Source organism: Aulonocara sp. 'chitande type north' Nkhata Bay, linkage group LG11 (assembly GCF_057382095.1).
Source record: "Aulonocara sp. 'chitande type north' Nkhata Bay isolate Kocher_YH1m ecotype deep benthic linkage group LG11, A_spYH_male_GT1.1, whole genome shotgun sequence".
In the NCBI taxonomy this organism is placed as follows: Eukaryota; Metazoa; Chordata; class Actinopteri; order Cichliformes; family Cichlidae; genus Aulonocara; species Aulonocara sp. 'chitande type north' Nkhata Bay.
In genome coordinates, this window is record NC_141354.1 from 28,968,665 (window position 1) to 28,996,603 (window position 27,939).

At 41.2% G+C, this 27,939-nt stretch overlaps 4 protein-coding genes across 5 annotated transcripts; 1 reads left to right on the plus strand and 3 right to left on the minus strand.

The window, feature by feature from the left end:
* Positions 1-282: 282 nt before the first annotated feature.
* Positions 283-14,872, minus strand: tmem67 (transmembrane protein 67). Its single transcript, XM_086311871.1, has 28 exons — positions 14,630-14,872; positions 9,987-10,075; positions 9,781-9,871; positions 9,357-9,456; positions 8,969-9,032; positions 8,780-8,851; positions 8,604-8,666; positions 8,194-8,348; positions 7,997-8,105; positions 7,738-7,824; positions 7,047-7,112; positions 6,803-6,956; positions 6,315-6,435; positions 4,712-4,817; positions 4,480-4,536; positions 4,264-4,362; positions 4,076-4,174; positions 3,713-3,799; positions 3,500-3,599; positions 3,277-3,416; positions 3,042-3,182; positions 2,833-2,913; positions 2,632-2,748; positions 2,430-2,546; positions 1,096-1,203; positions 873-975; positions 643-785; positions 283-560 (listed from the first exon to the last, which is right to left on the minus strand). Exons 1-28 carry the CDS (start codon positions 14,832-14,834, stop codon positions 480-482), a joined length of 2,955 nt encoding a protein of 984 aa, XP_086167997.1. The 5' UTR covers positions 14,835-14,872; the 3' UTR covers positions 283-479.
* LOC147319330 (uncharacterized) lies at positions 5,046-6,306 on the minus strand. Its single transcript, XM_086311875.1, has one exon. It carries the CDS (start codon positions 6,095-6,097, stop codon positions 5,444-5,446), a length of 654 nt encoding a protein of 217 aa, XP_086168001.1. The 5' UTR covers positions 6,098-6,306; the 3' UTR covers positions 5,046-5,443.
* rbm12ba (RNA binding motif protein 12Ba) lies at positions 12,126-18,528 on the plus strand. 2 transcript variants are annotated; one of them, XM_086311873.1, is made up of 2 exons: positions 12,126-12,244; positions 16,574-18,528. In XM_086311873.1, the coding sequence occupies exon 2, from the start codon at positions 16,608-16,610 to the stop codon at positions 18,321-18,323; it is 1,716 nt and encodes a 571-aa protein (XP_086167999.1). In that variant the 5' UTR covers positions 12,126-12,244; positions 16,574-16,607; the 3' UTR covers positions 18,324-18,528. The 2 variants fall into 2 exon arrangements, with proteins under 2 accessions (XP_086167999.1, XP_086167998.1); XM_086311872.1 differs by lacking the exon at positions 12,126-12,244 and adding an exon at positions 15,709-16,391.
* LOC147319332 (uncharacterized) lies at positions 17,869-27,727 on the minus strand. Its single transcript, XM_086311874.1, has 12 exons — positions 27,642-27,727; positions 23,729-23,816; positions 22,203-22,233; positions 21,246-21,323; positions 21,011-21,150; positions 20,808-20,933; positions 20,484-20,529; positions 20,226-20,291; positions 19,773-20,119; positions 19,568-19,672; positions 19,212-19,302; positions 17,869-19,073 (listed from the first exon to the last, which is right to left on the minus strand). Exons 2-12 carry the CDS (start codon positions 23,798-23,800, stop codon positions 19,030-19,032), a joined length of 1,146 nt encoding a protein of 381 aa, XP_086168000.1. The 5' UTR covers positions 23,801-23,816; positions 27,642-27,727; the 3' UTR covers positions 17,869-19,029.
* Between the last annotated feature and the right edge of the window lie 212 nt (positions 27,728-27,939).

Consider the following 27,939-nt stretch of genomic DNA (forward strand, 5'->3'; position numbering starts at 1 on the left):
ACACATATTTCTTATGGAATAAAATAAGGAGACTGATTTTTTAAATCTATGAGCATGTTTGATTCATCTAAAATCCAGTGGTGACATGTAATAGCGCTGCTTACTGTCAACAAGAATCCACCAACATACCCAGAGATGTTAAATATATTGTGTTATAAATAATATTGGGTTCATAAGAATATGAGCATGTACATCATCCTTTGTTTATATAGCTACCGGATACGCTACTATTCTTTACCTAAAAAATATAATAAAATTTAATAAAAAACAGGATGATTATCATGTCATAAAAAACATTTAATCATCAAAAATATGTCAAAAAATTTGAATATTTACATCAAAATCAGCAGTAAAAAACACTTATTACAGAACCACTTATTAAAATAAGTGCAAAAAGGACAGAATCTGTAAATAGTAAACATCTGTGAAAGAAATGCAGCTAATTAACAAAGATGATATCAACAATCTAGCAACGAATTTTAAATTAGGAACCTCTCATCCACCAGAGTCTTGTTGGCGAGGTTCTTCCTTCCCAAACTGTTACGCAAAAAGCGAAATATCTGTAAAGAACGAGAAGGTTGATTACTGCGAGTACTTTTTAGGCGGTGCTGAGAACATGCAGTACGGACAACAAATACTGACCACTTGCTGCACGTATGTAAGCACAGCTGCAAGCAAAAAGCTCTGGGATCCAAGGTCGACGACACAGAAGAACAAGGTGTCAAAGATCAGCAGTGTGGCCTCATTTCCATAATACAGCACGTTACTAAAAGTGTGCGCCTTATCTGCCACGAGAAGTGCAAACAGACATCATGTACACACACGTAGGTGGAGACAAACAAACTGAAATGTACTCTGGCCCAGACCATCACCATTGTAAAAGATGCTCTTCTCAGTGGGTTCAAGAAACTCCATCCCTATGACACTCTCAAACATCAGCTTGTCCTTCACTATGTAGTCCATGTCAGAGTGGGCCTTTTCAAATGATACGACATAAGACAGAAATAAGCAAACTGTTCTACTAGAATCAGGTCAGATCAAACTCTGCTGCTTTTAGTTTGCTGAGTGAGTTTATTCTTGAGTGTTTGTACTAACATGGTCAATAACACATCCCAGGAAGTGGTTCATGGCTTGGTAAGCTTTGAAGTGCGGCTCGAGCGAGCTGAGCGTGGATGCGTCTGTTAGTCGTGATGGCTGGTTCCTCTGGAGGACAAGACACAATCAACTCCTTTAAAGGCACTTATGAATAAAAGTTACCAAACTGATAAAAGCTCTGAGAAAACCCCCCCAAGAAAACCACTGCTTTGACTTCATATGGTAAATGGTAAATGGCCTGTATTTATATAGCGCTTTTAATAGTCCCTAAGGACCTCAAAGCACTTTACATATCCAGTCATCCACCCATTCACACACTGGTGATGGCAAGCTACGTTGTAGCCACAGCCACCCTGGGGCGCACTGACAGAGGCGAGGCTGCCGGACTCTGACCACCACCAATAGGCAACGGGTGAAGTGTCTTGCCTAAGGACACAACGACGAGACTGTCTGAGCCAGGGCTCGAACCGGCAACCTTCCGATTACAAGGCGAACTCCTAACTCTTGAGCCACGATCGTCCCACTCATAAACATTTTCATATCCAAAATGTTTATGAGTTGTACTGCAAGGACAAGACCTGAAGCTAAAATTAGTCCGTGTGATAGTTTAGTGCAACACCACAGACAGTATAAAACATGGGTGTAGCTACCATGATGTCGCCCACTTGTTTGGGGAGTCCTGTTGCCATCTTGGTGTTTTGAAACCAGATGTGGCGAGTGGGGATGGGTCTGACTATTAAATCTGATGCTCATTGGTTAACGACTTGTCATTTCCAGCTCACTGTCAATGCTAAAACACCCTTCCTGAAACTTAGAATGACTCAAAGATACAAAACAGACTGAATGTTTTAGTCAGTATGACCTGAAGTCAGTGACTGAGAACTTAACAGTGAACAGGAAAGTGTTTAGGAAGATTTGAACAGAGGGTCTATTTTACATAAACTTTTTACAACCACATCTGTCACCCCCTGGTGGCCTTACAAAAGAATGCAAGCTTAAAGTACTTCTGTGTTGGCTTCACTTTTAAACCCCGGGAACCACATTTTATATGATTTGTGTAATACCAATTTCTACTACAAGACTGTGCAGTGATATTTGTGATGCAAAGAAAAGAAGCCAAATAAATGTAAACATCAGAGCAGCTTTTCCATGGCTGTCTGTCATTACTGGTAGAGTACATATGTTTAACAAGTTCCGTTCAGACAACTGCTTTAAACACTTTTACTCTCTTATTAGAGGGATAGGCAGCTGTACTGATCAGTCTGCAGACTAACAGTACCATTAAACAGAACATTCATAGCTGAGGTGCAGACATGACTATGGTCAGGACTTACCCTGCTGATTGATTCCTGTATTTTTTTATAATGCATCCCCAGACGGCTGGTAAGAGACACCTGAAAGGTCTGGACTTCTGTGTTGGGGAGTAAACCCCTCTGAGCACACAGTGACTCCTTAAAAAAATAAATTTAAAAAAAGCATGTAAGTCAGCTGAAAACACTAGTGAGAGGTAGACTAAAAGCCTGTTGGGGTACATACGGCTTCTCTTCTCAAATTGTTGTTCATCTCCTCCATGTTTGTATCTGCATGTCCATGAACCGAACGGCCATGAATGTAGTATCCAAAGCAGCGATATGATAAGATAAACACAGAAATCTGCACAGAAACAAACACAAAAAAAATGTTTATCCAGGCCATAAAGACAGAAAAAAATGGCTTCATGCAATGCCCGCTACTTACATTACTGACTGAGCAGAGATCTACAAACTGACGGATTTTGTCCTCCACAAAGTGTGCATAAAACACAGTGAAGAAAATCACCTGTAGGGTTTAAAGGACATCTTTTAAGGGGTTCAAAGGGGTACATTTCACTGATACCTTAGGAAAGAATGAGGTGAGAATGGATGTGAAGGAAAGAAAAGTTAAGTGAGCAAATGGAGGCTGTGCACCTGCAGAAGCCCAATGCAGAGCCACAGCAAGGCTGCCACACCATAGCGCAGTGTCAGGCTGTATGAGGGGGTGTATTCTTCGGGAGATCGCTGTAAATTTGACCAGGGGTCCCTCAAGGCCAGGTTTGAGAAGCCCAGCACCTAGATAAGACAGGATGGCATGTCAGCAACAAGAATTTGAGATGTAGCAAAAGCTGCGAAATGAACAAAAGGGCCATAATTGTGGGAGATGTACCTCAAGGAAGAAAAGCACAGTCATGATCTGAAAAGTCGGACTGATCTTGCGGATTGTCTGAATCTCATTCCATTCATTGGCCACAAAGTAAGTCCTCCAGATGCTGACTGGCGAGGTGTCATGTTTTGATTCGCCACTCACTGAAACAGTAGTCAATGTGGATAATTATTTTAAGCAACTAGTCATTTACCACTTATGAAGCTAAAAGTAAGCATGTTGATACCTGGCACAGATCTATTAGTTTTAGTTCGTGGCCTCTCCCAGTCGATGAGAAATATATCAACCGTAACCTGCAGGGCCAGCTTATGGAGAAACTGGACAGCCTTGGATACAATCACACCAAATAACACATTTTCAGTATTCCAGATTGAAGCATACCATCTAGCTTTCAGCAAGGATACTGCTCATTGTTATATCTGCTCAGCTGGTGTCTAACCTTTAGAGCAAAGGCGCAGCCGATGTATGTCACAAACTGCTCCTCCTGAGCCGGCAGTGGTAACAGGACTGACACAAACTGTTGGGCCTAAGCAGACACAGACACAAATAAGTACCAGAAAGCAGCAATCACTACATCTAAATATTAACAGTGCTGATAAGGAAAGGTAGAGGAGGAAAAAAACTTGCCTTTAATGTCTACAGAGTGGAGAGAAGAAAACAAAAGCTGTTAAAAGCCATGCAAAAAGACTGAAGTGGAAAAAAAACTAGAGAAAGGAGACATTGACATTCATATTAAAGAGCTCACAAGAATAGAAATAATCCTATAAAAGAAAGACCTGCTGTTTAAGGGAATGAGACATACTTTGTAAAAGATAAGCCAGTAGAGTCCAGTTCCCACAGTGACAGCAAAGAAAACATTGGCCAGGTCACCAGCATAAAACAACAGAAACTTCACCATCGTCTGAAGAAAGACAGGAGAAACCAACATTACTTCATGTGGTTACAGCGACAGATAGTTCTGAAGTACATTAAAGGATAAAGGCACAGGACCTCCAGATCAATGAAGGAAGATGCAATCCTCCTCTTCCAGCTGATGGTCTTCAGCAGGGAATAGAGCACGGCCACCCCACCCAACACACCCAGAGCAATCTAAGCAAGAAAAAAAAAATCAGAGTTGATCCTGCATCGCTTTTTGCTGTAACAGCAGCTGCATACAAGAACTCCTCCCCTGTGTTTCATCAACATTTCTTTCAAACTTTTACTCACATCTGTCTTTAAGCGAGCCTCACTCTGATCCATCTCATACTCTACAGCAAAGGTTGTCTAGAAGAACACAAATTAATTCAGTGCAAACACTCAAAAACTTGCTTCGAGATAAACAAATCAACTAATTTAGTCAAACTTAACAACTGAGATCAAGGGATTAGGTGTAATCGTCAAAATTAAGCTTTAAACGAAAGCATAATGACAACAATGTGCGAGTGTGCAACCCACTCACAGCCACAGTTTGAGTGTTGAGATCCGTGATGAGAACATCTGTGTAGGTCACAGTCATTAGAGGGGGAAACACCTTCCCTTCCTGGGTTCGTGGAACCAATTGAAACCTACCAAACACGTCTCATCAATACCAGCAAAACCAATCAATCAATCAATCAATCAATCAATGCTTTATTCGCCACATGCAGGTTGCCCTGCAGTGAAATGGGACCCCCCTGACCTTACACACACAACACAGACATTAAATGGGGATACAAGTCAGAGATCGGTAGCGTTACAGAAAAAACACTGAAATATACACAACAATGGGAAAGTACAAGAGGACAAAAAGAGACCTCTACTGATGCTGTGCTTCCATGGTAGGACAGCATGAGAACAGGAAACAAAAAAACTCCTCTGCACAAAAAGCACATAAATGTCCACAGCACAACTTGTGAAAGACATTACAAGCCACAGGATTGGGTGGGGGGTGAAGAGTAATCCGAAGCGAACACAGCAGCCGCCCTGCACAGCGCTACCATTCCAGCGCCGCACACAGACCCGCCGTGTTCCCACGCAGGAAACAAGCATCGAAGGCGTTTGGAAAGGGAGGGGGATGAGTGCATGTTTATCAGTGTAAGTGTATGTGTGTGCGTGTCCAGAGTTCAGCTGAGACAGTGTCCTCCGCCCTATCAGGCTAAGTAAACAGTCTGCCAGCCAACCCAGGTGGCCTTGCATTGAATGGGAAGAATAGTCAACACACAGTCATTATCTGGGAGTTTTTGTTCGGCTCCAGCCTTGGACACTCCGACACTGGTCTCTCAATCTCCCGTTGGAGAACCGCGAGCCTCCCCATGATGGTATCAAACTTCCGTTCCGTGGTGTTGTCATTCTTTTGACTCTGAGACCTCACAACTGCAGTGAGCCGTTCTGCGATGTGATCCAACTTTCGCTCAAAGATGTCATTTTGAGCAGGCCTCTCCTTGATGTATCCCAATATACGCTCAATGGTGTTATTTTGAGTCTTCACAGCAGCTGTAAGCGTCTCCAAGGTCTTAACCATGCTGCTTTCGTTGTGAGAAGTCGCGCCTCGTCCCATCGTTTCAATCCCAGCGGGCAGCCTTGGGGTGGTTTGAACAGCCGGTTCCGCTCTCTTAATTCTCCGATAAGCCAGGGCCAAACCAGCTCCGATCAGCAAGAACCCTGTTATCATGGTTCCGAATAGGCAGATATCTTCAGCGTCCTCGATCGACAGTTCCGCCAGGCACATGAGCCTCCATTTCTGCCACCCGTCCATCGTGTATCCGGCAGGAAAAGTCCCTCCAGGGCACTCGGGCTCTCCCGAGCCCAGACTTCTCGTTGAGAAAAGGGTGTCAATAGCATTCAGAGACCAGTTGATCAAATCCATAATTCTCTTTTAGGTTTAGAGAACGACAGTGAGAGACTGTTCCAGGGAAAGTAATACACACAAGACAGGACAAGGACACAAGAGGCTAAGCAGGGAAGATAAGGGGAAGGAGGAGGAGGGAAAAAGTGCGACCGCCTTCGCCGAGAGCCAAACGAGAAACCATCATTAAGAACTCATAAAAAACATGAGTTTCCTTATTTCCACAGCGGGAGCCTACCTTATTTTAACACTGCTGGCTACACGGATGACTTTAGGCTGAGAACTTGTGCTCTTTTCTCTTCCGCTCAGGGTGTCGACGAGAAACATTCGTCGAGACAAGTACCAGTTGTTCATGCTCTCTGTATAAAAACAAAATCATTTGTCAAAGAAATGCAAGCAAAAACACACTTATAGCTGTGAAAAAGTATTTACCCCCCTCCTTCTTATTTTTTGGCTGCATATTTGTCACACTTACGTGTTTGAGGTCATCAAACAAATTTTAATCAGAAGAAGAGAACCTGAGTAAACAAAAAATAAATAAATTCTGACACAGTGCCAGGTAAGGTCGGATAGCTTTTTCCTCCCTTTAATAAACCATCATTTAAAAACTTCATTTTGTACTTACTCTGTCTTTCTTTGTTTGATTATTTTTTGTTTGATTATTGGAAACATGTAAGTGTTTGTGGGGGGCAAATGCTTTTTCACAACAGTCTATATAAATCCAACCTTGGTTGATGAATCTTCCATTGTATTGCTGGTTCTGGATCAGTGTGGGCAGGGGTAGAAGTTTTGTGTTTTCTCCTCCACCGAGGTCCAGGAAGACGTCATAGAACAATGGTTCGGGGTGGGTGGCAAACAGCTGTGCTACTGAGAGAACACACTGCGCACACACAGACAGCTTATATTACCACTCAGCATTTTAGAGAGTTTGTATTCTTTTTCTCAGTCAAGTGAAATAAAAGAAACTCACACTTTCTTTGTAAGCTGTCCCAAAGCTGAAGGCTGCTGCCCGTTTGGTTTTTGGCTGTGGACAAAGCTAAAAGAGCGAGGAGAGGAAGACGACAACATGCTTAACACGGAAAAACTCCAACTCTTTTAGTTAGGTAAGAATCACAGAATAAGTTAACAAAACTATCGGAATACTTCATGTAAAGGATAACATCATGACACAGTGATTCTGTTACACTCGATACATCGCAAGACAATAATCTGCAATACAATTAGACATCTTTACAGAGAAACAAAAACTAACATTAAAAGGCAAAAAGGGGAATATTCACTGTTTCGTTTTCTTATTAGTAATAAACTCACAAAATGTCCCAATTTACAATTACAATTTACATTCACTGGACACTTTAAATAGTCTTAATTCTTCATGGCACAGATTTGACAAGGTGCTGGAATCATCCCGTAGAGATTTTGGTCCATATTGACATGACAGCATCGCACAGTTGCTGCAAATTTATTGGCTGATAATACATGATGTGAATCTCTGGTTCCACCACATCCCAAAAGCGCTCTACTGGATTGATATCTGGTGATTGTGGAGGCCATTTGAGTACAGTGAGTTCACTGTACTCATTTGGCTCTTAAACAGCTTCTGCAAATAAGTCTAATTTTCTAAGGGGCTGTGCTGTAGAGTAGTATTCAAAGGGTTTTACCTGCAGATTTTGTCCTCCCACTTGCTCCCATCTGAGGAACTCTCCTCTGACATTGTAGACAGCAGCAAGCAGTCTAAAGTCTGTGTTCTGACAAAAAACACACACAACAAAAATGTCAATTAAAAGAACATTTACTTTTTAATTTTACATCTCAATTTAAGGTGCCAAAAAATGTTTATTTACTGCTATCATTGTCTTTCACAGTTATTTTCATTACTATTCTGTTTTAATGTAAAGAGGCTTAAAGTCAAGTACTTACCTTGTTTTTACCTCTGAAGCTAAACCCAATTGGAACAGGATCAGTCTGAAGCACGCGAATGGCAACTCCTGGTTCATCCCCGTAATAAAGCCACGGCAGATTAGCTCTCCTGAAGAGTTGTGAGCATTCACTCAGGGTAAACTACAACAGGATTCATTCACGTTTACAGAAAGGTCGCATAATTTATACATGATTACCAGTAAGAAATGCCTTGGGTTGAGCTCAAAGCAGCCCTGAATCTGAAGATGTTGTTGAAGAGTGCACAGGCATCTGTAGATGCACTGCTGAAAGAGTGCATGTTCATCACACACATGTTTCCAAGAGCCTGACACGCCGTCAGGTTGGAGAAGCCCTGTAGGAACACGACTTGTTTACACAGCACTGCTAAATACATCAGAATAATACCGGCACACAGCACTCGTAACAAAGCACATTACACATATTTTAAAAGCCACCTCAGGGGTTGGCTTTAAAAAAAATCTAATGATTTGTGACAAGTGACATAGTAGGGACATTGTTTATGACAATATTGGAATGTGACTTAAACTTGCTTCCCATGATTTTAGATGAAGAATTACTTATAAAATACATAAAGTCTTGGATTTACAAGGCAAGCTGAGGAAGAGGAGTAGAGGTTTTCCAGGAACCAGGCTGACTGGACACTGAACTTCTGCAAGGCGAAAAACAGATCAGAGTTAAAAAAAAAATAAAAAAGACAAAGAAAAAAAGAACAAAAAAAACCATCAAAAAATTTACCAAGAAATCAGAGAGAAGGAGACTCACCAACTGAGAATAAGTGACAGTGGGATTGACATTGGTGGAGATGATACCAGGAGGGAAACATAAACCTCCTCCCTGGGGAGAGAGAAAAAAATAAATCACAAAATAATCACAGATGCAATCCTATAGCCTCTTAATTTAATGATGTGGGATGTTTAAGATGTCAAAAGGGTCAAGATTGTCTGGACTCACCGGGACGTTAGGAGATTTACATGCACAAGAGGTATTAACGTAGGCAGCCAGACATCTCTCACACCTAAAAGGCAATTTTAGGTATCACTCCATTTCTCACATACCATACAAGCAAGATCTGCAGTCAAGGCAGACTTTACTACAACTCAGACAGAACTAGCAGGAGTAAAAACAAATGTCTGTGCATACAAAAAGAACGCTACGTCCAGATAAACAGAATCATCTTTTTGGGATCAATATTGGACATTTTAAAATCTCTAATGCTGCCTTTCTGTGCCACAGTGGAACAGTGAAATCATCTGTTTCGTTCAAAGTACAGTCTCTGAACGAAATGAGACTGTACTTAATTAATCTCTTCAAATATGCAGATTTTAGTCAGACAAAACACCTGTCTCCATTCCTGTTTGGTACCGACAAAGCAGGACTGTCTTCATCGCACGTTTCACACCTGGCCTCTTCCAAGAGGGTTCCATTGAGATCTCTTTCCACTGAAAAACAAAAACAACCTTTCATGCAGCAAATGCACAATTATTACGGTTTTTCATTCAATTTATTAGCTTATTAGTTTGAGAGGGAGATTCCCTCTGCACAGGTTGCCAACACAGGGTCACAGACAACCATGCACATTCACATTTCATGTCTTCGGGCTGTGCGATGAAGCTAGAGAGAGCTTGCATAAGCAAAGTAAGAACACACAAACTCCACACAGAAAGGTCCCCAGCTGGACAGCAGATTCAAACCCAGTACCTTCTTCTATGACAGTACCAACGACTGTACCACTGTTTACTGCATTCCTATTACCAGTGACTCACCCAGGACATCACCAGGGGGGCACTGGCACTTTCCGTCATTACTGAGGCCGCCTGGACAGCGAATACAACCAAACCCATCTTTTGTGACGCCCTGTAAATAAAAACAGAGAACACTGTAAGAGCTCACATAACCTAAGATACAAACTATCTTACATCAAATTAAAAAACAAAACAAAAATGAAATAAAAGTGAAAAACTATACGTACCGGTTTGTTTGGGAGACATTTCTCACAAGAAATGGACGCTTTATCAGTGGTAACAGTTTTGTACCCACTCTGGCAGACACAGCTCAGTCCTGAAAACAGTAAGAAACCCAATTTAAACTTTGAGGGAACACTGGATATGTTGCGTAGCTTTCAGCTCAGAGATATTAATGCAATGACAACCCCTCCAAAATGTTTTAAACAATGTTTTAACAGTGTTTTTATGTGGTGTTTATGCTGTATTTGGTTTTTTTTTTTTTTTTTTTTACAAGTAAAGACCAAGCGAAGAAGTGGCCCTGCCACAATGTGTCACAAAACAATGACAGGCACACATCCTTCTAGATTGGCAGGTTTAGTTGTATCTCATTTTCTTCAGTCTTTTTTTGTTCTTTCTAAAGGAATTGTTTCTGCAGTTTCTGCAAACAGAATAAAGAGCAAATACACAGGATACAGGATGTGATTTCACAAGCTTTGATCTACACATCCTCTACTGAGTTTTCTTTTTTTTTTTTTATGAAAAAAAAGGGGATGACATTTATCTTCCCCTCTAAGCTTAATGCTATCTGTAGGCCAAACTACAACGAAATGAGAATCCAACTTTCACTGCCAGCACTCCTAAGTAGACTGATCCTGTATCCTTCTAAACCCACACTGATCCATGCATAGCTCTTCAATCAGCAGCAAACAAGTGCCAGCAGACATTTGGAGCATAAAAACTACCCCTGGCTAAGTAAATGAAAGCAATTCAGAGCAGCAGATTGTCATATTTTGTCATAACCCTGGCCGTGGCTCAGGGGGTTGGGAAGCGTATCTGTAACACGAAGGTCGCCGGTTCGATACCTGGGCTCTCTGTCCTGGTCATCGTGTCCTTGGGCAAGACACTTTACCCTACCTCCTACTGGTGTTGGCCAGAGGGGCCGATGACGCAATATAGAAGCCTCGCTTCTGTCAGTCTGCCCCAGGGCAGCTGTGGCTACATGTGTAGCTGCCTCCACCAGTGTGTGAATGCGAGAGTAGTGGAATTGTAAAGCGCTTTGGGTGCCTAGAAAAGCACTATATAAATCCAATCTATTATTATTACTGAGTGTCAAACTGATAATCTACATCAGAAATTTGTTGCACTGTTTGTTGGCTTTGAAAGTGATGGCATAACTGCACTGATGTTCAGGAGGGGCAAACACACTCGAGTGTGAAAAGATTAACCCTAACCACCCCGTCACTCACTGTATGAATCAGAAGTTAGAACTAAGTCCTTGATGCTGGATTCCTTTAAAAGCAGACAGTTTTCATAGTCTAGATCAGGGGTGCCCAATCCCGGTCCTCGAGAGCTACCGTCCTGCAGCTTTTAGATGCATCCTTGTTCCCACACACCTGAATCAAATGAATGGCTTGTTATCAGGCCTTTGCCAAACATGATGGCATGCTGAAGAGATCAAACCATTTGATTCAGCTGTGTTGGAGTAGGGATGCATCTAAAAGCTGCAGGACGGTAGCTCTCGAGGACCGGGATTGGGCACCCCTGGTCTAGATAATCTGCTGTGGTCTAGTTCTCTCTTAATTTAAGTACTGTGCAAAAGTCTTGAGGCACCCCTCATTTCTTTATATTTTGCTTCCAAGGAACCAGATCTTCTTGTAATGTTTTTTTAAAAGCTGCCTTGAACAATAGTTCTTCAGTTTTTCTCAGTGTAATCCTTATACCCAACAATTTTAAGATGATTCACATATGAATCATTCAATCATAAAACCCCCCACCAAATGGTATTTCAGTCAGTGGTGTCAAAGAACTTGTGAAAATTGAAGGAATTCGGAACACAGAGAAGTACCATCAGGTACAGCAATGTCATTCATTTATTTTCTGTGGTGCCTATAACGGGAGAGGAACCCAGACGTGCCTGAAAGCGAGAGCCACGTGTGAGCTACCGATGACGATTTTTAGTTAACAAAAACCTCCATGTTTTGCAAAAACAGGCAAGAAAACTGTCCCCACTAAAGCTGGAAACGACAAACTTGTTTCATCAAATGAAGCAAAAAACAAAACAAAAAAAACAAAACAAAACACTGCATGAGTACATAGAGGGTGTGACGGCACAGGAGGAGGAGATACGAGCAGCTGGAGATGTGCGACACAGAGTAAACAAATTACTCAACCAAGTGCTGTAGCACTCGGTAGCTTCACTTCATGTGACAGGAAGAGCAAACGACGGGTTAAAATCACTGATTCGCAGCTGGTTACAAACTCGACACAGGATACAACATCCCAGGTAGAAAATATTTCTTCAGTTTTTAAATTTTAGTATATGATAACATTGTACAGCTCCCAGAGTTACACGGTTAAGTTACTTTTGTTATTGTTAAACTAAAGTGTTGGGCAATCGTGTAATAAAGTGAAAGCACTACCCGTTATGCTCTTTTTCCTTCTTACATTTGATTTATGTGGTGACTCTATAATGCTGCTGCTGCTGGCACTTTGTGGGAAAAGATTCACACTTTCGGTTCAATGGTTTCAGTGTCTGATTTGGAAAAGGAGGGAATAAAACATTCAACATTTCTCATTGCTTCATCTTGACAAAGATGAAGCAGCAAACATCCAAAGAAGAGCTTTAAATGTCCTCAAAGAAGCCTGGAGAACGTTTCCTGAAGAGTACTTAAGACATTACGAGAACGTTGGTCTAAGAAAGTTCACGGTGTGATAAAGAATAAAGGTGATCATAATAAATATTGGCCTTCAAGCTGGTTAGAATTGAATAAACTCTGTTTTTGCCCTATCTGAAGTATTTTTATTTTGTGAAAGATTGAGAAACACCGTCAAAAGTGGAAAAAAAAGGACCTAACATCCAGTCTTTTTATGGTTAAAGTGATACATAGTGCTAAAACAGAGTTTATCCATATGTAATTTTGCTAATAGGGAATCCTACTTAACTCTTTCTAGAACATAATCAAGAGTAAACCTGATCAATATGATGAATGAGAAAATGTGGTTTGAGTAATAAAATGGTTTTAATGCTTGACTTTTGCCTAGATTCTGGGCACATTGTTACAACTACGGTGTGACCTTGTCTCTGTCTATGCGAGTGAGAGCACTAAGCGGGCAGCGCGTAAAAGACAGAGAAATGTGAGTCTCTGGTCCATCATGCATGATTTTGAATAAAAGAATTATATTGAGTAAGTTGCAATTGATAAACACAGAGTCATGAAGACAAAAGGTATATTCACATGTGACAGAGCTGAAAAGAAGTAAAGCAGTTGAAGTGTCATGATATCATATGTAATTGAGCTAATGAGAAATCATGTTTGTGTACAACATAGAAAAAAAGAAAATGTAACTATCGTGATTAAGTGAGCTTGAATTTGCCTTAAATTATGTGGGTGAGAGGTCAGAGAGAACGGGAGAAACAATGGGATGGGCCTCAACAAGCAAGCCATGCTTGGTAAAGGGAGAGAAAGAAGGGGAAAAAATGGGAAGAGAGAGAGCAGGTGAAGTGCCTGACAAATGAGTATAAAAGAGGGCTCTTAGGAAGGCTGTTCTTCCTCTAGTTTCCTGCAATGGCTAGAGAAAATTAATCACTGCATCTTTTCCCATTTGACAATAGAAAACCCCCCAAAAACAAATAACAACAACAACAAAAAAACAACGATGGTCACCTTTTCCACATATACATATATCATACACCCATAAAGTTTGGGGAAAGCATTAGATGAGCACAGGCACTCTGGGATCTAGGATCAAGTGTGTAAAGGATCTTTTATTTAAGACAGTTTAATTACAACCTAAAATGTTGGAGACAAACTTAGTGAGGCAAGGCTGAGATGGTTTGGACAGAGGGTGGATAGTGGGTACAATTGACAAAGAATGCCAAATGTGGAGCCGCAGGGAAAGAGAAAAAGAAGAAGACCACAGAGGTTATTGATGGGAGAGGACATGCAGAGGATTGGTGTGACAGAGGAGGATGCAGGGACACAGTGAGATGGCGGTAGATGATCTGCTTTGGTGACCCCCTAAGGGGAGCAGCTAAAAGAAAGAAGGAAAAAGAAGTACAACTAAAATGAAGACCTATATGTTACAAAATAAGGTTGAATTGGCAATAAGATTTCTTTATGATCAAAGTAATCCACAGTAGTTGAGAATACACAGCAAACGGTAACTGTGGGAAAACGGAGGCTTCTAACATGAACGGTGCTCATGTCAGAAGCCGTCATTAGTTTGAGAATTATAAATTATAAAAGAGCCATCTATTTAGCTTCCTCTCAGATTATCACAAGTCAGAAGGCTTACAGCAAGCAGGACTCCTCTGAAAGCAGTGTTTGTGTCCTCCTGTGCTCTCCAAGCGCACCTGGCTGCTTTGTGCTCTTGTTTGAAATAATATTATTTGCATGTGATCAGCTCTGTTCAGCATTACTTGCATTTCAGCTCAAACCTGCTGTCTAACTTTACTTAACGTCAAACAGACTCCGTGCATACCTCTTTATCTCAGCAGCGTGCTAGCTCCTGAGCTCATTATTTTTGCACCGAGCACCCTAGCTTACTTTGGCTTCTTTGTGGTTAGACTTAAACTTTATTTGATTAACGGTAAGACACTTTTATTTTCAAAGTGGCGTCGTTTGCTCGATTCCGGTGATGCGGTGTGATGATGGTGAGGTTAACCGACCTGTTGTGCTCCGCCGCTGATTTGGACCGCACCTCACACACGACAAACTCGAAATATCGAAAAACTCCTCCGCGCCGCAGTCTGATGGAGTCCTGAAGGGGATGGTGAACGGCTGGCACCGCAGGACGTCGATGTACATTAAAATAAACAACGTTACAGGCACTTTGTGTCTGTTAACGACAAACTGTAGCGTCTCCGTCGCCATGGTAAACAACGTTCTTCCCTTTTTTTACCCACAGTGCTTTATGCGACGTGATGACGTGATGACGCAAATGAGTAAAAAAAAACAAAAAAAACAACAACCCATACCTGAAATAAAACAGTTAAATTCATTTAAAAGATTTCTATATAAAATACTTTTTTTATTTTAGGGGAAATTAATTAGTATTAATCTGACCATTAGTTTAGCTCCATTATAAATTCATAAAGTGGATTTTCTTCATATATGAGATGTAACTTTATTTTAATTTGATTGTAACTTTATTTAAATGTGTACTTAAATGTAAATGTTTCGAATTCTGTCCAGTCCGATCCCTCCCAGTGAAAACGTTAATACCTTTAGCTCTGGTCTCCTGTCTTTTGTAAGTACAATAAATCATAGCAGGTCTGACGGCAGTCTTCTAAACCTTGCCACCTCCCCTTTCACACTTGCTGCTCTACTTCACCCTGTCTGGACGCCCTTCTTTACCTCTCTTGTGCACGGTCTGTTGCTTTGGATGGTTAACCCAAAGTATTTAAACTCAGCTTTAATTTTTACACCTGCCTCCTACATTGTTCTAAATAATATAAAGTTACTTTGATCTGCTCCTTTATTCACAAGAGGCCACCACAGCGGGTAGTTTAAAATAAAATAAATAAGGGTGTTTTCACCGATTTCACTGCAAATAGGCACATTGAAAACCTTCACTGCTTAAGGTACTGATAAACACAAGCTGAAGATCTAACCAGCTTTTCAGAAGAGCAAGATTTTAGAAAATACACCTATTGCAAAGTAGTAATTACTTGTTTTTGTTTGGGTTTTAACGTGTGAGTCATACGGGACTTTTGACAGGAAACATAATCTGCAGCTGCATCTTGCATTTCCACTTCCTTACACAAAGTACGTATGTTAATATATCGGCATAGACCTCAGGGGAGGAGAGACCGCATCTCTTAGTGATCAAGTAAGATTTTAAAAATCTAAAGATTTAAGTGAAACGCTTTAAAACAGGAGAGCAGCTGCACAAGCCTTACAAAGAGAGTTCAGGTAAATAACTGAAACTTACTCATTTTCAAATTCATGACGGATCAATTCTTAGTTTAGGAAACCAACACTCAAGGTATGTTTTTTTTCTAGCTTTTTATGGATAAATTACTAATTTTATTTAATAATTTGCACTTTAGTAATTTGCTGAAACCATTTTTGCTCTTATTTTATTTGGAAAAAAACAACAACAACACACATAGAAACGGGGATATGTTTAGGCTCACAGGACATGATTGTGTTGAATCAACGAGGACACTGGAAAAAAGAGAGCTGAGGGCAATGTCATGCAGATTATTTTTGATGTACAGTGATGTACCAGTTCTCCCAGGAGTTACGCTCCCCTCCAGCAGGTGGCGGTAAGTCTATAAAAAATCAACGGGGTAAGGGGTTAAGCGGGAGAGGCGGGACAAAAGAGATTTTAAGCATGGGTCCATGACTAAAAGTTTAGTCGGGTTTACAGCAGTGACAACGCCCGCCATGCCAGCTTTTAACCAGTATCTGTTGTGAGTGGCTGTGGTGAGTATTTGTTCGGATTTCAAGGAAAGAAGAAAACGTGTTTTTCCTGCGCCTTCTCTTTTGCTTTCCACCAGCAGGACACGTGTTCTCACTGAATGTGCGTTTCGTGGTCGTATGCTAACACACAGCCCATATTTTGGCTCATTTCAGCCGTTTTCCTTCTCTCTCACTTTTTTTTAAAGGTATCTCATAACTTGGTGACCTGGTAGCAGCAAAATGACCATAATCCTGCGACTGAAAGGTCTGGATGCCAAGGCGGGTATTGAAGATATTCGGGCTTTCTTTGGCTCTGTGCGAATTCCTGATGGTGGAGTGTGCATTGTGGGAGGAAGGCTCCAAGAGGCCTTTATTGCATTCAACACAGAAAGAGAGGCCCAGCTGGCCATGCGGCTGACTGGAAATGTACTCAAAGGCTCTAAGGTGACTCTGCACATAAGCAAGATGGAAGAGCTGGAGCATAGATTAGAGACAGTTTTAAAGGAGAAGAAGAAAGCCTCCCACCATGCTGTTAGACTGCGACCACGTGCCGCTGTAAATCGCATGAGTTCAAATACTAGGCCTCGCGATAATACTGCAAGTCTTTCACCTTCTTCTACATACCCAGTTAGTCGTGCTAGTTCAAATCTATCTGTGAAGGCACAGAATGTTCATCACAGTCCTGCAGATATACAGACTTCAGATGCACAATCTCTTGATCCCAGTGCAGCCTTTCTTCTTGGGATTTGTACTGTTCTCCAAGGTCTTCAGCCAACCCACCAAAGAGATGTCCTCATCGCAGACTGTCCTGCTGCTGTAGGGAAAGAGGAGAGGACACCAGAGCAAACTCTAAACTCACAGCCAGGCTACGTCAGGCTCTTTGGTCTGCCACCCTCAACCACAAAAGATGATATCTGCCATTTTTTCAGAGGGCTGACTGTACAGGAAGCCATAGTAAATGTGAGGTTGGGATTAAACCATGGCTGCCTTGTGAAGTTTGCTACAATGCAGGATGCAAGTGCTGCTCTTAACTTTAACCAGCAATCACTGGGCCCCTTCTGCGTGGATGTTCGTGGAGCGTGTGAGAAGATATGGAATAGCGCGCTGCAGGAATGTGAAGATGCTGTTGATGTTGAGGCGATACAAGAACGCCACCAGTACCCTCTTAAAGAAAGTGTAAACCACAGGCAAAAATCTGCTTCTGTACTGCGCCCCAAGAGGAAGTCCATCAACCAGCTGCTAACTAATGGACCAAAAAAGCTAAAAGTTGACAGTGAGTCAGGAACTCCAGCTGTGGAGTACATTGTTATGGTAAGCAATCTGCCAAAAACGATGACCAAGACTGAAATAAAAGAGTTGTTTGGATGTGCAACCATTCCACACAAAAATGTACTGCATCTGCTCGACAAAGAAGGCAACAGAACAGACACTGCTTTTCTCCTTTTTAATCGAACTGAAGATTTCGACTATGCAATGAATCTCACTGGCTGCCACGTAGGCTCCAATACTATTACAGTCTCATCAATCACAAAGGAGGCAATGAGAGAAAAGATGAGCAAAATGCATCTTAAAAGTCTCAAGCATCGTCTAAAGCCCAAAGACCCAAGAACGAAACCAAATCTAAAGAGGAAATCTGGCCTAGTTGATGCCTCTGAGGGGTCACTGGGTGCGGACATGGGCCTGGAAGCTAAGACTTGCCTGTTTATAAGAAACATGCCGGCAGATGTGCAGAAAGATCAAATCAAAAGCCTTTTCAGCAAGTACAAAATAAAGAAGGACAACATTGCGTTACTGCGCAACAGTGAGGGAAGTGGCATCGGTGAGGCCGTGATTCAGTTTAAGTCAAAGAAGCTTGCTGCGCTGGCTCAGAGGCTCCACGGGAAAGACTTTCTGGGGACGAAGGTGCTTCTGACGTGCATTACCATGAGGCAGATGGAGGACATCTTGGCAAAATAAGTTTGACAATTTTTAGACAGCGCTCTAATGTGGACAGAGCTGTGCGAGACTGTTCAAAGCTTTATTCATTCATTCATTTATTCATTCAAGTTTTTGACCAGTTCTGTTTGTGGCAACATTTCTTGCATGAAACATGATTCTGCTTTTCTAATACCTTCCTGTTCATAAATCATTTGTACTGTTTAAAATAAATCCTGAAATACTTTGTTGGTTTATTTATTCACCAAATACAACTGCCAATGGAAAAATCCCTGTTGGATGGAAGATGGAACTTTCAGAACCTGCACCCAAGATGAAAAGAAACCAATCGAGCTAGTTATTTGTGTCCGATACTGCACAAGGAAGGTCTCAAATACAACTTCCTAACCTAGAGGATCCGTCAGCATCTGGAAATACTTTGATGGGGACATGAAATCAACCACAAACATATCTTTATGTCCATTAATAGCTTTTAATCGCTGTGAAACTTAAACTAAAATGATCAGGTAAAGTTGCTGGATACAACAGCAGACATGTAAATCCTTCCACGTTATAAATCTTGCCATATTATGAAGAAATAAACATAATTAAAACAAGGACAGCAAAAGACTGAAAACCCAGTGCATGAAAATATATATTTTTTTCAAAAGTACATGAAATCAACATCTGGACAATGACCCCTGTGCATGTAGTACAGAAAGATGAGAAGACAGACTTGTTGCATCTCTTATTTGTAATACCTGGGCGGACCGTCATTGTATCGGGATGGACCTGCAAAAAAAGCAAACTATTAATAAGTGGACAGCAAAGAATGATGCCACACACTCCTTTGGAGTCCTTCATTTAACAGTCCTTGATATTTGAGCCATGGATCCGTCATAAAAAGTCTGGGAGAAGGTGCATGTATACCTGAGAGGCCACCTGAGAATCGGTTGCTACTGCTTTGCATTCTAGGGGGTGAAGAGAAGTTTGTGGAACTCAATGATAAGCTGTTGGGCCCCTGAGGAGGAAACAGATGCCACAAAATAAATGTTTTAATCTGAGGGACAAGTGAAACATCTGAAAAAGTAAATCTGGTTTTGCTCATCCTTTCAGAGCAAAGGAAACCTAGTGCACACAGCTGAAATGGTTAAAATTAAATTAGAACTTTAGTACTCAGCTCGCCAAATAAGGTTTGAAGGCTGATCTTTAGTGTTTGGTTTCAAAATTATTTCTAGGATAGATACTGTTAAAAAAAGAAGAAGAAGCAACAACTCAAAACACACCCCTGAAACACTCCTGAGTCGATACTCCATCAGCACATCTGTTAGTTTCTGCGTCACCTTCAGCACCAGCTGGGCATCGCTCTCATTCTCTATCCTGAAAGTATCCTAAAAACACATTTTGTAAAATTACTTTCTGAATATAAATATGAATATAAAAAAAAAAGAAAAAAAGATGCTGACTTTAAACCTATTGTAAGAAACCTACCAGGTATGTGAGCAAAGTATGGGGAAGGCTGCTAGATTCTGGAGCTGCCCCCATTAATCCCGGCCTGTCCATTGGTCTGTCCATCAAGCTACTACCCATCCGGTTGCCCTGGTACTCGCCTGAATACATTTTGTTTGGACGTTCATCCAGCAGTCCACTCCTTCTATAGGTGTCTCTTCCACTACCTGAACCGCGACCCATATTATCCATGAAATTTCCCCGATCCATACCAGAGTCAGAAAAGTCTTCCCTGGAGGAGTAGCCTCCAAAGCCGGACTCCCCAAATTCATCTACGGGATAATCAGGATGAAACTCCCCTGGGAATCTTGATTCAGAGAACCTGGGACCTGTGAGATTCAGGTTTATTACATTTCAGTTCACATATTTTTATTTTAATAGAACAGAGATATTCATGCACACTGAGAAAATTAATGTCAATCACAAAGAACTCGCCAAAGGGTGGCCCCATTTGTCCCATTCCTGGAGCTGGTGAAGGCCCGGCTTTAGGAATAGCAGAGCCTGTGATGGAAGGATGTGTGAAATTAACAACTAATGCGAAATAATGGAAATCTTTTAGTGTTGTTGAATGCTAAGCTAAGCTTTGACCCCAGCTAAGTAGGAAAAATTGTTATTTATTTTTTAAACTGAGAAGCTGATCTTAGTTTTTGAGAACTTAAAAACATTGGATGCAAACAGAGCAGAATAACTTACGTAGTCCTTTAAAAGCAGGAATGTCAAAGGGCTCCCTGAGGATCACCTAAATGTGACAACGGGAACAGAAAATGATCAAATCCAACATATTGTTAAGTGCACCCACCCCTCGAATGTAAACATGGGAGACTTTTAGCCCCATCTGCAATATAAAAGTTTTATGTGGACCAAACAAAGATGAAGTTATCTGGCAGTACCTTGGAGACAGAATTTGAACTTTTGTCTAGTAAGAGAAAAGTAAAAATCCCAGAGCAAACACACCAATTCAGCAGACCAACATTACATATAACATAAAAACTGAACTATCACAGGTGTAGCGCTCACCTTGATTTGTCCCCTCCCCTCCGTCTTTTCAAATTCAGCCGCAGCTTCTTTAATGGATTTTCTGATAGCAGGGTCTTTCACGGCATCTTCCTCCTCATGCGTAATCTTGTCAGGGTGGGTCTTTTTCTGTGTGAAAATCAGAATAAAACAATGCAAATGATTCTGCAACCTCGTGTGCAGACTTTGAAACAGACAACACTCACCATGTATCTATAGCAGTGTTTCCAGCCTTTCACATGGTCAACAATGTCATGCTGCAAGCTGGCCATGGCGCACAGTTTGCACTGGTAGTGTGGAGGGACAGATTTACTGGGGCTGCGGTACTCCCACACATACTGAAGGCCTGCAGACACAATGATTATTGATTATTCACTTCTTTATGCAAGAAGGAGAGGAGGTAAAGTAGATAGATGTGAGGAAAATCCCTACGCTGCTTACCAATCACACAGTCTGTGATACCCTTCAAGATTTTGTTGAGCGAGGGCACAGTATGGATAGAAGATCCTTTGGAGAAAACTGGGAAAACATAATAGTGGTCAGCATTAAGTAGAGGCTGAATTTATAACTAAAACAAGACATATCCTGAAAACTAGTAAAAAACTAATTGCAATTATACTGTACTGTTTCACAACCTGCAATGTTTAATGGACTGGAATTTATTCCAGATTTTACATGGATGGATCAACCCAAACTTCCCATGTGCGCTTGGGAGAAAAAACAAACAAACAAAAAATAACAGGAGCTCTAAGTTAACCCCCATTTAGGCCCAAACTGAGCTGCAGAACAACACATCCCGTGATGCACTGCTTCTCACCGTGCGCAGCCGCAGAGCGGTAACTTCTGTGTTGCATTCACCAAAGCATTCCTTTTGCAAACGCACGATAAAATTAACACATAATTTAAAAACAAAGTCAAGCCAGTGTAACACAGGCAACTGGTAAAAAATTGATATTGCATTCAGCAGTATTAAAAAGAAACAAGTGCATTAAAACTTAATTAGTAACCAGTGCAGATGCATGGTAGCATAAGCCATGTGTCGTGCGCTTTTAAGGATAATGGTGCTGCTCTTCAGTGTAGCAACATCTTAATGAGACTGGGTTGGGTTGTTATTAAAATTATTTAGAAAACGTCCAAAAACCATTCCGAAAACTGGACTTCTAAATAGGAAACTTTTAAGCAGGAAATGTTTTGCGTGAATACTTTTGCAGTGATCTCCAAAGACCAAAACAGTAGACTGCACCACATAAGACTCACCACCCCCATCCTCAAATCTCTGAGGTTGTGAGCCTCACTGAGTGGTGAACATGCCACCACACGTGACATGAAGCATGGAAACCAAGGTCTCAAGCTTCAACTCTCAACACTGGAAGTGGCACCGTGTGTAAAAGGACTTACCTATATCAGCAGAATGCTGCAGCTGCCTTCTCTGTCAGCAGAGGGAATAAACCCACGAGAAGGAGAGAGACACACAGGAAATTAGTGACAGGATGACACTAAGCAGAGGACTGAACTCCTTGTCCAGGTCCGCCACACAACCATTACGTTCTCATCCTCTTTGACGCCTGCATTAAGCAGTGACAGTCACAGGAATGTGTATAAATGGTGTCTAAATCCTCACCAAGTGAGAATGTAGACCAGCAACAATTTGTTACTACAGGGAAGAAACTGGGTTGTTACACCTGCCGCAGTGGCCGCACTGAGGGAGGCTGAGGTCAAGACCTCAGCGATCTGACAATGAAACTGGTAGAAGAGAACATGCTCTTCTACCACCGTGCACTGTGGTCAGTGTGATGTGTTTGAAAGCCCCAAATTTGAGCTTGACAGACAACAGCAAACAGAAACCCTTTGGAAACAACTAAACATACACCCCCTTCAATGATAAGAGTGATGTCAGCTGTGTGAAATATGGAGGTGGTTCCCGTTAGAGGCAGGTGCTGAGGTGGACGCCACTTCATTTGAGGATACCTACTAATAAAGAAAACATATTTCCAAGCATACAACTTTCTTCAAGATAAGCAAAAGGAGATAAGACAGACATAAGCAGCCAAAAATTGAAGACACTGAGTTTAGATTATTGAAGTTAAATATCTAAGCAGAAATGTAAATAATCACTGTAATTCCTGCAGTGATTTACTGTTTTGCAGCTAATTTACATTTGAAGTAACTGCATGTTACTGATAAACACCAGGAGAGTGTGGTTTGGAGATAGAAATCCAGGACTGAGGGTACTCTGCTGTAAAGTACTGACTTCACCAGTGGAGCTTTGTTCACTGGTGGGAGATCATAATTTTTGTAGCAAATAATGAACTTTTGAGTTTTTAACCTCATGCACAGTGGTTGTACAGAACGGTGACGTGTCTACTACCTGCCGTTTAATTGAGCAGTGATGTAACAACGTCTCTTAGGGAAAAACTGGACTGGATATGTCGCCATTGACTTTAAGTCCTCGAGGATTTGAATCAGCAAGTGATCCGTGACTACCACTTTTGAATGTGACAGCGCTCAGTAGTAAAAAATGAGTGGCCTGCCATGTGGTACCGTTTAAGAGAAGCCAGTTTATCTCACTTTAGAATATATTCGGAACACCAACGTGAATAAAACCAGTGTTAAAAACAAACAAACAAAACAACAATTCTTTAAACCACAACAGGTTTGACAGGCCGCAGACGTGAGGCCAGAGCCAGTGAATATTGTCTTCAGTAACAAGACTGCAAATGAAGCAGGCCTGATGGCACAGGAGCAAGCAGGAAGCCCACAAGTTCAGGGCTGCTGCACCCCGGCACTCCATCAGGTACCACAACAGCAAAATTTGGGGAGGATGGGGGGATATTATAGGAAATCCCACATTTTTACTTTAGGTTTTTGATACTGCACACTTGGGCTCATGTGGCACTGAAGTAGAGCCAAGGACTGACACTTACCTTTGGATTCTTCTTTGGATTTGGGGGCCCACTTTGTGGTGGAGGCTGGTTTCCTGAATTCTCATCCTCCATTTCCTCAGCTTTGTCACTACAAGACAAATGATGTCTTATTGCTGGTTATCAAATCATTACACATACTAGAACTAATTGCACAGTTAAAACTAGGGATGCGTGCAACCAGTCGACTAATCGTCGCTGTGTCACTAGTCAACATTAAACATACTCGTTGTTTAATCTAATTGTTCTAAATTAAATTTTTTAAGTGATGCCCAATGCTGCTAAATTGTTATGCAGCCATCTGTCACTAGATGGAGCATCGGTGTTGAAAAATGCCACAAATCTGTTACTCTAGGTCTGATTTTTTGTTAACACTATAATTGTTAATTCTTTTAAAGATGAAAGAATGAGACTCCAGATACAAGTGGCAGAAATGCGCTTTCTCTGAAAAGTGGATGAGCTTTTCTTTAGTGATAGGGTGAGCAAAGTAGAGCTCTGAACTGGGAATTTTAATTTACTAAAAGCTGCTGATCATAGAGGTATGGGACATGGGATTGTAAGAGATCGGATAAATAACTTGGAGCAAGCCCATGCAAGCACTTATATGTGAGAAACAATATTTTAAAGAGGACCAACATGCTATGTAGCAATTTAAAAGGTTATATGATAATTCTTCCAACTATTTCTTGGGAATCAACTGGTACATGGAATCAGCAGCATTGTGAGCTAACTGCAATTGTAACAATTATGTTTTTCTCAGTCCAAAATACACTATATGGACAAAAACATTTCCTAATATACTATAACACCACTGCAAAAGTCAGTTTGTGAAATTTCTTCCCTAATAGATATTACACAATCGGTGACCATGTAAAGTTACAGAGCAGTATCGCTGAGATGGATAGTGTGTAAAAGCCACCAGTGCTCTGCTGACTCAGTAACTGCAGAGCTCCAAACCTCCTGTGGCATTGACATCAGCATGAAAACATTGCCCAAGGGGCTTCATGGTATAGGTTTTCCATAACTGAAGAGTAGTACCTCCTAATTCAGATCAAGGTAATGGCTCAGTCAAGAGTAAAAATATAGAGCAACCTGATTGCAGCTACTAAAAAACAACCAAACAACTAAAACCTTAACACCGCATGGTCGATGTATTAAATATTTTCACATTCTGCAAGTTGTGGTGACTAGATGCCTGCCCAGAGTTGCACACCCACAACTACTTTTGACCACAAGGTGACTGCACAGGTCTGATAGAAGGAAACCTTTCTGGAAACAGTCACACTCTTATTTGGACTGACAGTAATTACTCTCAGAAAAACTGCTGAAGCTTTACAAATAATTACCATTTAATTTATAAATGCAGACAGATTGGCAACATGTTGCCCATCACTCTGAATGAGTCTGTGTCAATGAGCACAATTCGAGGGTACTCGACATAACTGACTGCAAGCTGGTTGTAGTCTGCTTATATTCTTGTTGGAAAAAAAGGTTGCTGAGTATAAATGTAATAGTTAAATGTGAATTTGTGCCCATGTTTAGGCAGATACACGATTTTCACGATTTCCAACAATTTACCACAGTTAACTGCTGTGTTATAAACAAATTGCATGTAATCAGTAATAATTGACAAAATGAATAGCAATACTTATAGCAGGTTTTAGTGACGCTGTTGTATGTTTATACAATCTCAGTAAAAATTAAATGAAGTGAGATAACTTCATTTTGTTGGATAAAACATACTGACAATCACAATAGTATAAATACTCTACGCGAGCACTCAAAGCTCTTTTACACAACATGCCTCATTCACCCATTCAGCACTTTTTTTCTACACCTGCTTTCTGTCCAACATACACACACATTCAAACTCAAATGAACGCATCTGAGAGCAACTTGGGATTCACCGTCTCATCTGGCATGCAGATTGGAGCAGCCAACCTGAGTAGATGATCTCCTCTACCCTCCTGAGCTACAGCCACCACAAAATATGGTGGCTGCATTAGTACTGTGATAAGATCACGGGGACTTCACAAGGGTGAATACTCAAATCTTGATGTGTTAATCACTCGTCCTCGGATCACACTATATGTTGTAAGATATGTAACGTCTTTTAAAATATGCAAATCTATACTATATTTTAGAGTTTGATAATGTTTATCTGATTGCAAAAAACAAAAAGGAGAATTTATAAATTTATAACATTTTCTCTAAGTTGCGACTTTCTGATCCAGCCAGGTGATTAGCTGTTAAATTTGTTTTGGGAAACGTGCTACACCCCATCTACATGTGCTTTCGAGGACTAGCCATTCAAAACAAAGGGCAGTATTGTTACTACAGACAATACTTTTTAAACGATCTTAGATTTCTTTTTTCAATATTTTAATAACTTTATCAACGAAACAGAACAGCAACAGTACTGGTGAAAACACCACCGTTATTGGACTCATCTCGAACGGGGACGAGTCTGCCTACAGGAGGGAGGTTGAACGTCTGGTGTCCTGGTGCAGCCACAACAACCTGGTGCTGAATGCCCAGAAGACAGTGGAGATTATTGTGGACTTCAGGAAGCACACAGCCCCACTCCCCCCCATCATCCTGACTGACACCCCCATCACCTCTGTGGACTCATTCCGCTTCCTGGGTACCACCATCACCCAGGACCTGAAGTGGGAGCCCACCATCACCTCCGTCATCAAGAAAGCCCAGCAGAGGATGTACTTCCTGAGGCAGCTGAAGAAATTCAACCTGCCAACACGGACGATGATGCAGTTCTACACTGCAATCATCGAGTCCATCCTCACCTCCTCCATCACCGTGTGGTACGCTGGAGCCACTATCAGGGACAAACAGAGACTGCAGCGTGTTGTGCGCTCTGCTGAGAAGGTGATTGGCTGCAGACTCCCATCTTTGCAGGACCTGTACACCTCCAGGACATTGCGGCGTGCAGCTCGGATCTCAGCTGACCCTTCTCACCCTGGACACAGTCTGTTTGACCTGCTCCCCTCAGGCAGGAGGCTCCGGTCCATTCGCACCAGAACCTCTCGCCATAAGAACAGTTTCTTCCCCTCTGCTGTTGGACACATGAACAATAACCATATGACTGTACCCGCCACTAACACATGACCCTACGCTGTGTCACTGCATCATTCCATGTTTGGCACTGATCACCACCTGCACTCATGTATATATCTTTCAACGTAGCACTCTTAATTCTTATTCTCATGTATATATCTCATGTATATCTCATGCACATATCTTTCCACGTAGCACTTTTAATTCTTATCCCTACTTTTATTTTTTTCCATGTCTATTTAAGTGCTATTTATGACACTATGTTTGCACTGAAGCACCGCAGCAATTTCCTAATGTTGTAAACCTGCTCAATATTTGGCAATAAATCCCATTCTGATTCTGATTCTGAAAAGGTAGCAGCGTAGGCGGAAATAAATCTAAGTAATACAAATACAAAAGAAGAAAGGGCCACCTTTAAAAAAAATCTTGTAATATTGAAAACTCAGTTTTAATTATCTTATATTTGTATTTAAGTAATTCATATCTATTTTGCTTATAATTATCATTTGAATGCAGGAACAACAACGAAACAGGGAGTCTCAAAAGTGTTGTCTTTTAGTTAAATATTATCACCAGAAACACAATTTTCTGCAGTATCGCCCAAACAAACTTCAATGCGTCGTAGTTTTATTTAAAAAACAAAAAGATTTAAAGACGTCTCGTTTCTTTAATCATCAAATGTTAGCGCTGTTAGCTGTGGGAGGGCCACAAGCAGAGCCTTAATTTACATAAATTATTTGAAAAGAAAATGTGCCTGTAAGACACATCTTAGCGACCGCAAACGCCACATATGATAGCTATCCACATAACGTAATCAAGTGTATTATATTATCAAACTTACACGAGATAATTAAGTGCAAACCGCGAGTTCCTCCTAGCTCAAGGTGAAAGGAGAATACAATACAAACCGAGCTTCGGGAGAAGATTGTAGTCTGATGAACTCGCCGGTTAAAAAAACCCAAAACCAAAACATGATGTAGCGCTATTTTGTGTCCGCGCTTCACAGAAAGACCTAATCTATTCTCTTAGAGGAAACAAAATGACAATTATTATCATTTATTTGTGCTTTCAATTTTATTATAAAGTATTAAGTTAATTGTTCCAAGGCATCTTCGAGGGCAGCTTTTTTTTGGTGCGTT

Excerpts from the sequence above, each read along its gene's own strand:
- LOC147319330 (XM_086311875.1), bottom strand. The coding sequence starts at position 6,097 with ATGGATTTGATCAACTGGTCTCTGAATGCTATTGACACCCTTTTCTCA.
- tmem67 (XM_086311871.1), bottom strand. The coding sequence starts at position 14,834 with ATGGCGACGGAGACGCTACAGTTTGTCGTTAACAGACACAAAGTGCCT. Across the intron at positions 3,800-4,075 it reads ACTGGCTTATCTTTTACAAA|GCCCAACAGTTTGTGTCAGT; the intron begins GTATGTCTCATT and ends GTGTCTGCTTAG. Across the intron at positions 786-872 it reads GAAGAGCATCTTTTACAATG|ATAAGGCGCACACTTTTAGT; the intron begins GTGATGGTCTGG and ends TTCTCGTGGCAG.
- rbm12ba (XM_086311873.1), top strand. The coding sequence starts at position 16,608 with ATGACCATAATCCTGCGACTGAAAGGTCTGGATGCCAAGGCGGGTATT.
- LOC147319332 (XM_086311874.1), bottom strand. The coding sequence starts at position 23,800 with ATGGAGGATGAGAATTCAGGAAACCAGCCTCCACCACAAAGTGGGCCC. Across the intron at positions 20,530-20,807 it reads AGGGGAGGGGACAAATCAAG|GTGATCCTCAGGGAGCCCTT; the intron begins GTGAGCGCTACA and ends TGTCACATTTAG. Across the intron at positions 19,074-19,211 it reads ATTCTCAGGTGGCCTCTCAG|GTCCATCCCGATACAATGAC; the intron begins GTATACATGCAC and ends CTTTTTTTGCAG.